Source organism: Sarcophilus harrisii, chromosome 2, assembly GCF_902635505.1.
Source record: "Sarcophilus harrisii chromosome 2, mSarHar1.11, whole genome shotgun sequence".
NCBI classification, from domain to species: domain Eukaryota; kingdom Metazoa; phylum Chordata; class Mammalia; order Dasyuromorphia; family Dasyuridae; genus Sarcophilus; species Sarcophilus harrisii.
The window spans coordinates 518,126,841-518,141,988 of NC_045427.1; the positions used below are offsets into that span (position 1 = coordinate 518,126,841).

The 15,148-nt window shown below is 34.8% G+C and overlaps 1 protein-coding gene across 2 annotated transcripts in view; it reads right to left on the reverse strand.

Annotated features, from left to right (window-relative positions):
* Positions 1 to 15,148, reverse strand: part of IQCH (IQ motif containing H) — a 289,727-nt gene that overhangs the window by 268,280 nt on the left and 6,299 nt on the right. The window contains exons 2-3 of one of the 2 annotated variants that reach the window (XM_031955329.1): positions 12,984 to 13,100; positions 4,088 to 4,182 (exon numbers count right to left, since the gene is read on the reverse strand). In XM_031955329.1, the coding sequence (XP_031811189.1) occupies positions 4,088 to 4,182; positions 12,984 to 13,100 (212 nt within the window). Of the gene's footprint in view, positions 1 to 4,087; positions 4,183 to 12,983; positions 13,101 to 15,148 lie in introns of those variants that run through there. The other variant, XM_031955330.1, reaches the window with a different exon arrangement.

The following is a 15,148-nucleotide window of genomic DNA, read 5'->3' on the forward strand; positions in this document are numbered from 1 at the left end:
TAATATCCACAGCCCCAGGTCTCACACAGCAGGGGTTCTTTGCAGGGCACTTTTCTAGCTCTGCCCTCAGGCCTGAGTTACTTCTGGGTGGGGAACTCTTTCCCAGAGCACTCCAGTACCTCGCTGCTTTTTGCAGCTGGCTAGCAGGACAGCTACCCATCCATACACCTTTGACTGCTCTGCAGAGGAAGCTGGTAACCTCGTGGTCCTGAAGGCAAACCCTGCAGGCTTTAACAATATGAGTAAGAAAATCAAAAGGACAATTGATAGTTTCTACTCAGAAAGAGAACAGCTTTTCAACCCTGAAGAGACTAATAGCAGATAGTCTCCAGATAATTGTTGGTCCCCAGTACAAAAGGCACTTCTAGAAGAGACTATTAAAAACCTTAAAAGAGAACTAGAAGAAAAATGGGGAAAGGAAAGAGAAGCTATGCAAGAGAGTACAGAAAAGACATATAACTCACTAAAAGAAAAATTTGATAAAGTAGAAAAAGAAAACAACTTCTTGAAATGTCAATCAGAAAAGGTAAAAAAAACTCCCAAGAAGTGCAGGGAAACAGAATTTGTGAATTGGAGAAAGAAAATAACTCACTAAAAAAAATTAGTGAAATGGAAAAAAATTCTATAGAGCAAAACGACTCATTTAAAAATTCAATCGGACATATACAAAAAGAAGTAAAAAAAGCTAATGAAGAAAATAACTCACTAAAAATTAGAACTGAACAAATAGAAATGACTGATTCATTGAGACAGGAAGAATCAGTGAAGCAAAACCAAAAAAATGAAAGATTGGAAAAAATGTCAAATATTTACTTGGAAAAACAACAGATCTGGAAAATAGATCTAGGAGAGATAACCCAAGGATCATCGGACTACCTGAAAATTATGATAAAAAAAAGAGCCTAGATACTATTTTATAGGAAATCATTAAAGAGAACTGCCCAGAAGTAATAGAACTGGAAGGTAAAATAGGCGTTGAAAGAATCCATCAAACACCTTCTGAAAAAGACCCTAAAATAAAGGCTCCAAGGAATATTGTGGCCAAACTTCAGAATTTTCAGACTAAAGAAAAAATTCTACAAGCAGCCAGGAAAAAACTAGTTCAAATACCAAGGTGCCACAATAAGGGTCACACAAGATCTGGCTGCCTCAACATTAAAGGATCGAAAGGCCTGGAATTTGATATTCCAAAAGGCAAAAGAACTTGGAATGCAGCCAAGAATAAACTACCCAGCTAAGCTGAGCATTTTTTTCCATGGAAGAAGATGGGCATTTAATGAAACAGAGGAATTCCATCTGTTTCTAAAGAAAAAACCAGACAAACAAAAAATTTGATCTCCAACAATAGAACTCCAGACAAGTAGAAAAAGGTAAAAGGAACTCTTGAGAACTGTATTTCTGTTGTGGATATACATAAAAACCACATGTATAATTTGATTTTACTGATATAGCATAAAAAAGGGAAGTAGAAATGGAAAGGGGATAATGTCAGAAAAAGGGAAAAGGGGAGATAAAAGGAGGGAAACTACATGTGACAATGAGGCAAAGGAAACTATCATATCTGAGGGAACTTAAGAGAGGGGGAGGAACATTGTGTGAATCCTACTCTCATCGGAGTTGGCTCAAAGAGGAAATAATTGACACATTGTTTTACAGAGAATCTTCTCCCACCTCATTAAAAAGTGGGAAAGGAAAAGGGAAAAGGAATAAGGGAAGGGTACAAGAAAGGGGAAGGGATTCAAAGGGAGGAGGGAAGGATACTAAAGAGGGAGAACTAGATGATGCAAATGGGACCAATAAGTTTAATACTAAGTAAAGGGGGAAGGAGGGCAAGAAAAAGAAAAGCATAATCTGGGGATATTAGGATGGCAGGAAATACAGAATTAGTAATTTTAACCATAAATGTGAATGGGATGAACTCCCCCATAAAGAGGAGGTGGATAGCAGACTGGATCAAAAGTCAGAACCCTACAATATGTTATTTACAGGAAACACATTTAAAACAGGGAGATACAGAGTAAAGGTAAAAGGCTGGAACAGAATCTATTATGCTTCAAGTGAAGTCAAAAAAGGAGGGGTAGCCATTCTTATCTCAGATCAAGCAAAAGCAAAAATTGATCTAATTAAGAGAGATAAGGAAGGAAACTATATCTTGCTAAAAGGTACTATAGACAATGAAGCAATATCAGTATTAAATATATATGCACCAAGTGGTATAGCATATAACTTCCTAAAGGAGAAGTTAAGAGAGTTGTGAGAAGAAATAGACAGCAAAACTATAATAGTGGGAGATCTCAATCTTGCACTCTCAGATTTAGATAAATCAAATCACAAAACAAATAAAGAAATTAAAGAGGTAAATAGAATATTAGAAAAATTAGGTATGATAGAGAAAACTGAATGGTGACAGAAAGGAATATACTTTCTTTTCAGCAGTTCATGGAACCCACACAAAAATTGACCATATATTAGATCATAAAGACCCCAAAATTAAATGCAGGAAGGCAGAAATACTAAATGCTTTCTTTTCAGATCACAATGCAATAAAAACTACATTCAACAAAAAGTTAGGTGTAAATAGATCAAAAAGTAATTGGAAACTAAATAATTTAATCTTAAAGAATGATTGGGTGAAACTGCAAATTATAGACACAATAATTTCACTCAAGATAATGACAACGGTGAAACATCATACCAAAAATTTGTGGGATGCAGCCAAAGCGGTAATAAGGGGAAATTTTATATCCTTAGAGGCTTACTTGAACAAAATAGAGAAAGAGAAGGTCAATGAATTGGGGTTGCAACTTAAAAAGCTAGAAAAAGACCAAATTAAAAACCCCCAATTAATTACTAAACTTGAAATACTAAAATTAAAAGGAGAAATTAATAATATTGAAAGTAAAAAAAACTATTGAACTAATAAATAAAACTAAGAGTTGGTTTTATGAAAAAAACAATAAAATTGATAAACCTTTGGTAAATCTGATTAGAAAAAGGAGAGAGGAAAATCAAATTAGTAGTCTTAAAAATGAAAAGGGAGAACTTTCCGCCAATGAAGAGGAAATTAAAGAAATAATAAGGGGTTACTTTGCCCAACTTACGCCAATAAATTTGATAACCTAAGCGAAATGGATGACTACCTCCAAAAATATAGGCTTCCCAGATTATCAGAGGAGGAAGTAAATTGCTTAAATAGTCCCATTTCAGAAAACGAAATAGAACAAGCTATCAATCAACTCCCTAAAAAAAAAAAAAAAAATCCCCAGGACCAGGTGAATTTACATGTGAATTCTACCAAACATTCAAAGAACAATTAGTCCCAATGCTTTGTAAACTATTTGAAAAAAAAAATTACTCTGGCATGGGTTCTGTTAATAAAAAGTTATAATTATTTTAAAAAATCTTATATGAAAAATATTTCACGACTTTCTTGCCTTGTTTTTAGTTGATTCTAGATACTAATCAAGCTTCACAATTCTGAAAAAGTCATAATTTGCTATGTACTACATGATTTCATAGCATCAGTGAAATGGAAATGAAAAGGATATTATAGGCCATCTACTTCAATCCCCTAGTTTTATAATCAGAATCCAGGAATTTAGAAATATCCATCTAGGTCTTCTGGCTCTAATGTCAATACTTTTCCCACTATCTTCAGGTGCTACCTAATATTAACTGATTGACCTAGAAATAGTACCATCAGGAACTTGGATTTTGGCTAGTTTTGCTAAAAGTTAAATTAGTCAAACATCAAAACATAGCGTCCCCTAAATTACTAGAACCAAATTATCCTCTGAAAATGTGTCATTACTGATATTATTATAAAAATTAGCACAAGTTTTGACCTAAGTTTCATATGTGTGTGTGTGTATATGTTGTGTGCATAGTGGCATTGTGAGCAAAGTTAAGGGAATTTTGCCCCTTACACAACAGGTTAAATTTAATTACTCTGTTTTAAGTAAGTAACTTAATTACTTATCTGCTTCCCAAACAATTTGAAACAAAGATATCTACTAGAGTGAAAGAAGTTACCTTTTTTACAATTAGGTTACATTAGTTTGTAATAGAAAATATCTTTTTTACTCACTCTTTAGAAGGCTCTTTATCACATATTTCGGAATCTACAACAGTTGTAGTTAACACACGGTGACTTATGGTACTTAGGTAATTCTCAACATGTACCTGTTATGGAAAAATGAAAATTCTGACTATTATAGTGGACTTTGAGATACTTGACTCAGTTCATTTACTTTCATTAGGTTAACACTCTGAATCTTGTAATTAAGCCAGAAGACAGGACATGTAATGCTTTTCACTGTGTTTATTACATGCCTAAGGTAATATTAGATGACTCAAGGCCAAATTACTTTAACTACCCCCAAAAGAGCAATAATCAACTAAGAGCTAAGCTTGGTAGTATCTTGCTACACTTCAGAAATGGAATGTATACGAAAATAACTGAATTAACTGGTTCTTTGAATTTACTAGGCAACACAGACATGAAGAAGTTCCCTTTTCTTAGAGTAACTCCAATGCAAGCTTTGTGCAAGTATCTGAGGAAAGATTTGGCCCTTAGGTAAGATGTCCTTGATGGCCAACCCAATGTCTCCAGCTGTGTCCAGAGCCTTAACACTGTAAGGTTAATTTAGTACAATGTATGCATTAGGCTACTAGGACTAAAGCATACCCCACATTTCTCACAGTTAGAAAAGACTCAGGAGGCAGTGTGATCATGAGGATAAAATGGTAGAGGAAAAGTTTGGAGAAAGGTCAGAGTGATAGAAAATAAGACTTCTGGCTAGAAAGATGGACATAAAGCAGCTTTCTTTGAAAAAAGATCTTCAATGAGTCCCTGTGTCCTTCCCTCATTACGACAGTGTCCCTACTTTCCAGTTTTTCCAAGACAATCCTGATTTTAAGAAAAGAAAATCTACTTTTAATGAGGTTTCAAAATAAAGAAATTTTCTTTTTCAGACTGTATATTCCAATTTTTTGTTTGGAAAATGTAGTCATTATATTATTCATAGTGATTGTGTGAAAACTGGGTTCTATTCTGCCGTTGGCACTATGGGTAATTCAGAGGACGCTTTACCATTTATCTGCTTTGGTTTTCTATTTTAAATTAGTACAATGATTGCTTCCTACCTCCTTATTAATAATATTGTTATTATTATATTATGAAAATGAATAAATTGTCAACAGACTAAGCTATTTAGGAATAAAATGAGCATATGAGCGATACTGTTATTGTTTCATGTCTTTATCTTAGCTGAATCTATTGGAAACTCATCACAGTGTATTCTACAAACTCTATTGGTCAGGATCCTTACAATAATTAATTACTGGGATGGAAAATGTTCATGGTGTCGTAAGGGATGTAGAACAATGGTCCACAACATTTTTAGAGTTATTAATATGTATTGTGTTTGGATGACTTCATGCCAATTGTCTCAATGTAATGTGGCATATGCAGGGTCAGGAATCTGACCTAAGATTTCAGTGATAGAAAGAATTTCCAAATGAGAAAATTCCTTCTACTCATATAGGTCAGCACTTTTCCTGCCAGTTAGAAAAGGGTTCTTAAATTGAGGTTCATGAGCTGATTTTTTTAAAAAGTATTTTAATAACTGTTTTCCAATATAATTTGTTTTCTTTTTAACCTTATGTATTTTATTTTTGCATTTGAAAATGTTATCCTGAAAAGGGAGTCCATAGGATTCACCAGTTTGCTAAAAGGATGATATAAAAAGGGTTAAGAATTCCTTTTAGAGGGTTGCCTAGAGCAGTGGTGGTATCAAACTAAAATAGAAATGTTTTAATTGTTCAGTCATGTCCAATTTTTTGTAACCCCATCTTGGGATTTTCTTGGTAAAGATACTGAAATGACTTATCGCTTCCTTCTCCAGCTCATTTTACAGATAAGGAAATGATGAAGCAAATATCATTAAGTGACTTGACCAGGGTTACATAGCTACTAAGTGTCTGAGGTAGATTTGAACTTATGAATATCTTGATTCTACACCTATCTAGCTGCTCCAAATAGAAAAGGGGGCCACTAAACTGTATATAAAGACCTCAGATGGTGCATATTGACTTAAAAACATAGTAATATTATTTATGTTTTACTATATTTATTTATTTTGTTAAATATTTCCCAATTACATTTTCATCTGATTTGGCTTCAGTGCATCTACTGCTGGCCATATGTTGACACTTCTTCCCTAAAGCACGGAGATGTTTAAGTGACTTACCTAGAAACAAATAACCATTATTTGTCAAATATAGCACTGAAATCCAATCTCAATCTGTTACTCCTCACTATCTTTCATGTATGATACTATACTAAAAGATATATATGATATATAATATGTTTTGTTATATAATGGGTTATATGTAATAATTACATATAATTATATATTATGTATATCATATATTATATATGACATTATATATTACATGCAAATTCATACACATATGTGTGTATATATGCATATGCCTTCATTTTTCCAATGTTTTGTACAATTTCATTACATCTGACTGAGATAAATGGTAAATTTCACAAATGAGGTTTTGCCAGATTGAGGGTAGGGAATGTTTTGCTAGCCAGTAGATGGAGCTATGGTGGCATCTCTCTGTATTGCTTGTATTGAATGACAAATAATCTATGATGAAGAGTGGGTGTCCTGTGATTGGCATAGGAAGGATTTCCAGTTCTGATCAAGGCTAGGCGGTACATGGTAGAATAAAGAGAAATTTGGGCTAGGCCAGGTGACATCGGAATAGAAATGGATAGGCAGAGGGGGATTGGGTAGGTAAGGCTATGTATTACACCAGAAAGTCACACTATCTCATCCACCAGAGTTCTTGGCCCTGATGTCAATCAGAAGAACACATGCAGCCCATAATGCAGCTCCACCTGCACAGAACCTGTATGTGGAAGGGAAATTATTTATACTATGGTGTGTCAGAGTACCACTCACCTGACTGGAAGAATAAGACAGATAGAGAAAGAGCAAGAACAAGAATTCTTTTGGCAGTGAGGATAAGACTGTGAGAAGAGTAGACTCTTCTGGTAGGATATCAACATTATATAATGTTACCAGATTTTGGATATGATTAGAATTAGGATGGAATTCTTTCCCAGATACAAAATAAAATATGTACAAAATTGCAATAGGGCTAAGTCTGATTCAGGTGGGAACAAAGCAGTTTGAACATAAATTTAATGAAGGCCCTCTGACCAGCTTATGCTTCAGCTAAGGACTGGGCCAGACAACTTAAGAACAGAGGTTTGGACCTGGAATCCCTTATTTTGCAGATGGAGAAACTGAGGCCAGAGAAATAGACAATATTTTAGGCAAGAGCATTTGAGTAGAACATTATGTTTTTAAATTACACAATATTTCTCCAGTCTTACAGGACCCAAAAAATTATACTCAAAAAGATTAAGAGAACTTAAAGGATTTTAGAGGTTCTTTCTAGTCTCATTCTTTTCATTTTATAGAATAAGAGTCTGAAGCTCAGAGGAGATACTTGATTTGCCCAAGGCCAAAAGGTTGAGATTCAAACTCAGTCCCAATTGAAACCTTTTTCTACCATATCAAAATATATGAGATATATGTCATGTATGAATTCTATATCACAATGTGCATATCACAAAGTCCAAAAGAGAGGAATATAATGCTCATGCTTCAGGCACAAGACAGTCTTCTACTTATCTTCATTCCTTATATGAACATTATATGATCCCCAGAGACCCAAACTGATGCAACTGGCCTAACAAATTAAATAGCACAAGAAGATACCAAATGTGAGTAGTGGTGGTATTAAGTACTTGATAATTATTATGAAGTTTGAGGCTCTCACTTTTTCATTTTTACTAGGGCTCATATTCCTTATTGATAAAATATAGAGAATAGACTAGATGGCCTCTGGGATGCTTCTTGGCTATAGGATTAAGATCCTATGCTTCTTTATTAATAGCATGAATTTCTAGTGGGAAGACAGGAATGTCTGAATAAACTCCTATCTAAGGCTGAGATTAGTAGTTCTTTCAACATTCTTTTAGGCAAATCTTTGAAAACTTCTTTCAAGACTTTTTGATTCCACAATTGTAATGGTCAAAGATTAGGAATAGGCAGTTTTCAGATGAAGAAATCAAAGCTTTCTATAGTCATATGAAGAAATGCTCTAAATCAGAGAATTAGATTAGAGAAATGTAAATTAACATCTCTGAAGTACTACCTTAAAACTATCGGATTGGCCAATGTGACAAAAAAAGTTGGAAAAGTACTCATTTCACAGGAAGAAGATATATTTTCTAGGGCACATGATAAATTGATAGGAAGTTCAAATGAATTTCTATAATGTTGGAAGATGGGACTTCCGTCCCCTTATTGTGGGTTCCCATGACTATTTTATCTCCAGGTTATATATTCTGATCTGTTCAACATAACTACTGTGTCAGCCACTTTGCAAGATGCTGTGAACAGTGGACTTTCTTTTGAAAACCAGAGGTAAATGATATAGTAAACAATTTTGAGAATTGTTTTAACCCAGTTCCCATTTTGACTGATTCAGACCTACAAAACAGTTCTTTGTGAAAAAAGTGATAGATCTTATGATGCTGTGGCTTTTCTTGGCCTACACTGTCCCCTCATATGCCCTTACCTTGTATATATTACTGCAAGATAATACCTGTAGAAAGGAACCACATAGGGGAGGAAGAACAACTCACAGTCAAATCCACATTTGAAGCATAGATTTTTTGAGTGAACATGGCACCCCATCATCATCTACACTGACCTTAACCATCTCTAGCACCTTTGGACTGCCTAGAAGTTTGGCCAATGCCAAAAAAATCTTATCATAAGATTTAGAGTTAGAATGATGTTTTGAAAGAAACTTGTCTTTCATTTTATAGAGGAGAAAAATGAAATGCAATAAAGTAAAGTAATTTATCCAAGGCTTCATAATTAATGAAACCTTCCACTGCTTCAGAAGTTACCAAGTAATCTACTCCTGCCTGTCATTTTCTGGTTCTTTGGCTTTTTCTAGTAAATCACCTCCAACAAAGATCCCAATTTCATTTTTGGATTGTACTATTTATGACAGTGCAGATAAAAGATTAATTTTTTCATAGTAATTAGCTCTAGTATCATTCTACTGACCACTAGAAAAAAAAATTTGTTTTTAGTAACACAGTTCATTCATTTAAATTAGGTCCTTTATATGAATTATGAATTCTATCTCTTGAGTTTCTACCTTTTTTATTTTTAAATATCACAATCCACTTAGTAATTACTTGGATGAATTCTTTCCCAGCTAATTTGGAGTACATATTGTGGGCAGCCAAAGTGTTGTACAACAAGAATCTGACTGATCAACTTTCAGGGAATCTTTAGGTATTGGGTATCAGCACAGGTAATTCTTCCATAATGTCCCAACAAAAGTCCTTCCTGAAAGCTGTTGGCCTGAATCCCATGGTTTTACATGGCTAGATTTACTTCATTACACCATACTTACCCTTCTGATGAATATTTTTAGTAGATCAGTTAGTAGATCTATATATGCTTCCTGGCTTCTCCAATCCTTGCTATGATAAGCATAGCTTAAATTGGAACTATTTAGCACCTAGAATGTAATAAATGCGTAATAAATGCTAGTTGTTGGATGACATCTTCTGTATCTTTGCCTACCCTCAATAATGATAGATGGTCAAAAAGATCCTAGAAGATCAAGAAAATCCAGGAGACACTATACTCACAGAAGGGATAAGGTTGTTTCCAGTGCCTAGTCTTCTAGTTAGCTATTTAGTCCTGAAGAGAGGAAAGGAGAACTATTCACAATGTTAGCTCCATGGCTTTGGAAAAGGCTATCCTATCAAACTGTGACTTGACTCCCAAGGAGGGATAGTGTTCTTAGTGATGTTAACATTGAACCACACTAGTACTGACACAACAGAAAAAGATGGGGCCAAGAATTACTTGCTAAGAATACTGCTTGGAACAAGGGACATTAAACACCAGTCATTAGTTTGCTAACATCTATTTCTCTATGTTTTAGTGCTTTGCCTCTGATAGGCTCTTTGCTGAATTCCTGTTATCTCCTTGCCTTTTGGATTTCGTGTTTAGATGTTTTCTAGCTTGGTTCCTCATAATCTTTCATTTACCTTTCCTGATCACAACTTGCAACTTTTTTCTGGGGTTTGGGAAAAAGGGAATTGACTGATTCTATTGATTGTCCCCAATTACTAGGCTCATTGGTCCTATTCCCTTGGAGACCGGTTAAATAGCTGTTTGATAAGATCAAAATGGTGACTGAGATCCATGTGAAGATTCCCTAGATCAATGTTTAAGACAGAGTAAAAGAGATACTGAGGAGACCCAACTGAGATAGGTGAAGCAGCACTAAAAGGGAGCTTACAGGTGATGTTTTATCAATCAGGAGGAGATTTTTTGATAAGGGGAATCTATGCTCAGGACTAGATAGAGAAACTTAAAAGAACAAGTTGTGTAGCAGACAAGACTGTAACAGACATAACTCTATACCAGCTGTTTCAAGACTGTGGTAAAGAAGAGTGTGTCTGGATTGTGTTTGGAGATAATATGTAAAAATATTCCAGGATGAGCAAATTTCAGTGGTTCTCTAATGCCAGAGACTCCTTTATTTTTTTCTTTAAAAGTTCTCTTCTGAGTGTAAGTTGAAGAGTGGTGAAATGCTCTCCAGATGAACTGGAGCAAGATCCCAGAATGTGGCTTATTTTTGTAGCGAGATCTGTAGAAGTTGCCTAAATTTCTATTTAAGGTCTAGGAATTCATAGTAGAAAATGCTAGAATGTCTCCCAGAATAATGAGGTTAATGTATTTTTATCTAACAACAGTATGGATACTGGTAAGGGATTGTTCTTCAGATCATGCTGGAAAATATTTTTTAGATAGGATATGAAAAACTAGAACTTAAGAGTAAAACTTCCTATAATCAAGTCTGACTCTACTAATTATCTCTGTGACTCAAGTCATTCTACTTCCCGGGCCTTAGTTTCCTTAATGTAAAATCTAGGGATTAGAACAATTCTTTCCACTGATCATTGGCATTCCCAGAATAGAAGGAAGTATCTACAAGACAAAATCTGTAATAGAGGTGACAGGAGAATGGTGTCATTGAAACAAGGTAATGAGTTAAGTAGCTGGAGAATGAATGGGAAGGATTTTTGTTGGTTGTTGAATAATTTAGCTATATAGTGGAGAATTTATATTTTTGACTTGTTCTGCAGAGGACAAGATGACACTGTTTTGCTTTCTGTGATTACACAGTGTATAAATCACTGAAAAGGATATTAAAAACTTAGTTTCTTCCTGAAGGGATTGTCTACAGAAGGGATTCTTAACTTTTTAATTTAAATTTTTTAAAAAATAATAGTATTTTTGGTTTTCTTTGTAATCCTACAAATATTTTATTTCATACTTAAAACCATTATTCTGAGGAGTCCATAGTTTTACCAGATTGCCAACAGGATCAGTGGCATCAGGCAAAAAGCAAAAGATTAAGAACACAACCGTCTAGGGGCATAGGACCCCTGACTATGAGACCCAACAGATAAGAAAATCACTGTTCTAGAATCACTGCCTTTTTCATCAATATGTAGTAAATTAGGGGAAAACCTCAAAGTTAAGATGATAACCATTGCTATTTCAATTTATTTTTAATATCTATACCTGGAGTTCCATTATTCTTTGATTATTTAGGGAGATTATTTTAGGAATTTAGGAAGTTTGAGATTCCCTATACCAGTCTTTGTTAGTGAGAATAGAGGTGTTTACTTAACATTGCTGCATATTTGTAATAACTATGTACACAGACTGCTTTGGGTTCTACTTCTATTTAGTATTTCACATACATATTTTCTTATATTTTCTAGGCATCTGTGGTATGGTAGGGAAAAAAAGCTGACCTTGGCGTCAGGAAGGTCTGGATTAAATAAATCTTGGGGCTCTAGGTAAACAATCCCTTAAAATCAGAAGTTGCAGAATGGAGCAGATCTGCACAGGTCAAGAGAGCTTCCTCTCTAGATTCTTTTTGTCAGTTAATGACAAGGTGAGCTCCAAAACTCTCACTCTCTCTCTCTCAGACTTTGGGAGGGAATGCTTGAGAAACTCCCTCAAAGAAGTTCTCCCCTGAGAGACCAGCCCTTGGGAATCAAGATAAAGTGGTTTTGTTTCTGTTATCTGGGTGGGACTAATTGAGTTCAGGACCACTGGTACTTAGCCGGAGATCCAGATTTCTATCCAATTCTACTGAGTAGAAGATTAGTCCAGGGACACTCATTCAAAGGAAAAATTTCTATGGAAAAGACATTCTCTTTTCAGTATTAACCTCTCTTTGTCTCTCTCACACATTTCCCTAACAGGACCTTACTCCTCTTATCTCTCAGTTGGGACTTCTCTGCTAGACCTTTATCTCTTTGCCCGGACCTTGCCACCTGGAAGTTAGGCTTCCTAGCAAAGGCTAACTTCCCAATGCCAAGTGCCAATAAACTTTTTTTTTGCCAGTCTAACTTTTCAGGTTCGTAAATTCATTTACGAAGGACCTGCGCCTACCAGAAAAGAGTTCCCACAACTCTCCGCCCTGCGCCAAACCTCATCATTAAATCATAGATCTTTAGTCCAAAACATAGCCTAGGTATAAACATGTTTTTCATTTTTAATAATATAGGGGCAATTTTCTAAATTTTTCTTAGATCATTCTTAAGATCCTTTTTATGGGAATTACTGTTAGAGCATGATCTTATATTTTTATGATAAAATATCATCAGGATGACTTAATGAGTGGTTAAAAGAAGAGAACAGTCAGATTAATATGTTTGGTATGATACTGGGCCCTGAAATGATATATGGAAGGGATAAAAATTCCTTTTAACTTTTTTTAAAAAGCAATTGTCCTTATGATTTTAAAATTCACATCCAAAATATAGGTTTACATACTCTTATCCCCAACTTGGTTCTTTCGATGGCTTTTTCAAGAGCCTGAATGTCAATAAGTTCTTTTCCATCACGTGCAATATGAAGATCTCTCTTTAATTGATAAAGGTCATCTTGAACCTGGAGACAGAAAGAAACATCAAATATTAGATATTAAAATAATAAAAAACCTCAGGTGTAGGCATGCATGTATGTATCCTTAAGGTTTGTTTTAGGAACTTGGATTGGTAGATGAAATGAAATAACCTGTATTGTGTAAGGATGCTTAGAACTACAGTTGTTGTATACACAAATTTGAATGAATGTTGAAATACTAAGCATGTTACTAGCATTTAGTACTATGAAAAATGAAAATTCCTCAGTAACTTTCTGCTTTTTCTTCCCTATCTTGGCTGCCTAGACTCTATTCAAATGGCTTCCTTTGTCCACAGGTTGTTATAACCCTAAAATAGTAAATTGGAGGTCCTAAGAAAGTTGAGCATTTGCAAAACAAATTGGAAAAAACAACAGTCTTATTAGACAATTATATATTAAGTGCCCTTCACATGCAAGGCATTTTGCTATGCACTGAGAACAAAGGGACAAAAATTGTGCCCTCGAGAAGCCTCTAAGATGACATAATTTATGAAATTATTTAAGATTAAATGACTATTAACTTATTTAGGTAATAACTCACTTTTTTTTACAGGACTTTAAAGTTTACAAAGAACTCTCTTCACAGCAGTATGAAATAGAAATTATGAATATTATTTTCCCCTTTTAACAGATAGGGAAACTAAAGATCAGAAGCCAACTGATTAATCTTACACACCTGCCAGGTGTCAAACTTAGGTTTTCTAATTTCAAATCCAATTCTCTTTCCTTTGTACTACCTGCTCTCTGTCATTCATTCTCTGTGTTTTCACCAGCCAATTGAGCAAATTAACTATTTTGTGCAAACTCTGTTATCTGATTGTGATTCTCTAAGGTTAGTTTAAGAAGTGGGAAGCATCAAGCTTCTAGTGAGGAAAGGGCAAAGTTATCCCAGGACCTCACTCAAACAGAACAATACAAGAGAAAAAAAATAATGCATTTCAAAGGATGTTTTAAATGTTTGGATGGGGCCTATTACATTTCCTTCCTGGGTAGATCTTTCCTTCTTATGGCTTGGCAGAATCAGTGCCATCTGTTGAATATTCAAAGACCTGTTTTTATAGAGTCAGAAAAGAAAATGATCCATAAAAGAAGACAAAATCTTTTCCTTCTTTAATGTCTTTCTTTGATTAGTATCTTCCTTGGGAAAAGGTAGCCAACCTCCTTTTTGATGTCATGAAAACTTGGAGTGGATTCAGCCCAATGGTATTGAATATCATGTGATTTTGCACATTTATATTAGAAACCAAACTTCAAATGAATAAATACAGATGGCCCTAATTATTGTATGGGCTGTTGCCACAAGAAAAACATTTTGTTATGTAAATTTATGAACCTAACACCTGTTTCAGCAACAGTCACACCAACAACCTACAAACTGGGTTCCCAAAGGCATTTTGAAACATTTACCTTTTTTCTATTAGTGATTACTTTTTTCACATATTAAATCCAATCAATGTTATTGATTACTGCCTAGTGCTCCCAAATGACAAGTATTCAGAAGATCTGAATTTGCTTCTTCGACCAACAGGCATCACAGACTTGGAGACACATCTGGTCATATGTGCTCAGCACAAAATGGCATTTAAGTGACACTTCAATGCACAGACTGGCACTTGTGCACACCACTGCTTGCAGGCACCAAGAATGAAGGTTTTAGCATCTTATGTTTATTTTAGCCAAATTGTTCCTGCTGCAGGTGGATTTACAGTTTCTATTATGCAGACATTTGAGAAATCGAATGAGACAGTGCCAAAACAAGTTATATCTAAGCCCTACATTTTTAAATGCCTCTTTTAGATACCCTTCTTAGAATATACATCTTCAGGTATATATAGACTATTTTCTTGCTGTAGTGCCAAGGTATTCCTGCTTTATGCCCCTGATCTTTGCTAAACTTTCTTTTCTTGTCTGATCACCCTAATGCTCTACTATTTGCTTATCAATGTACAATCCAAGAGAATGGCATAAGGAAGAGATAGTCTGAAAGAAAGCAATGAAAGAAGATCAGAGAAAGGAAGAAGTTGGAGTTCTTC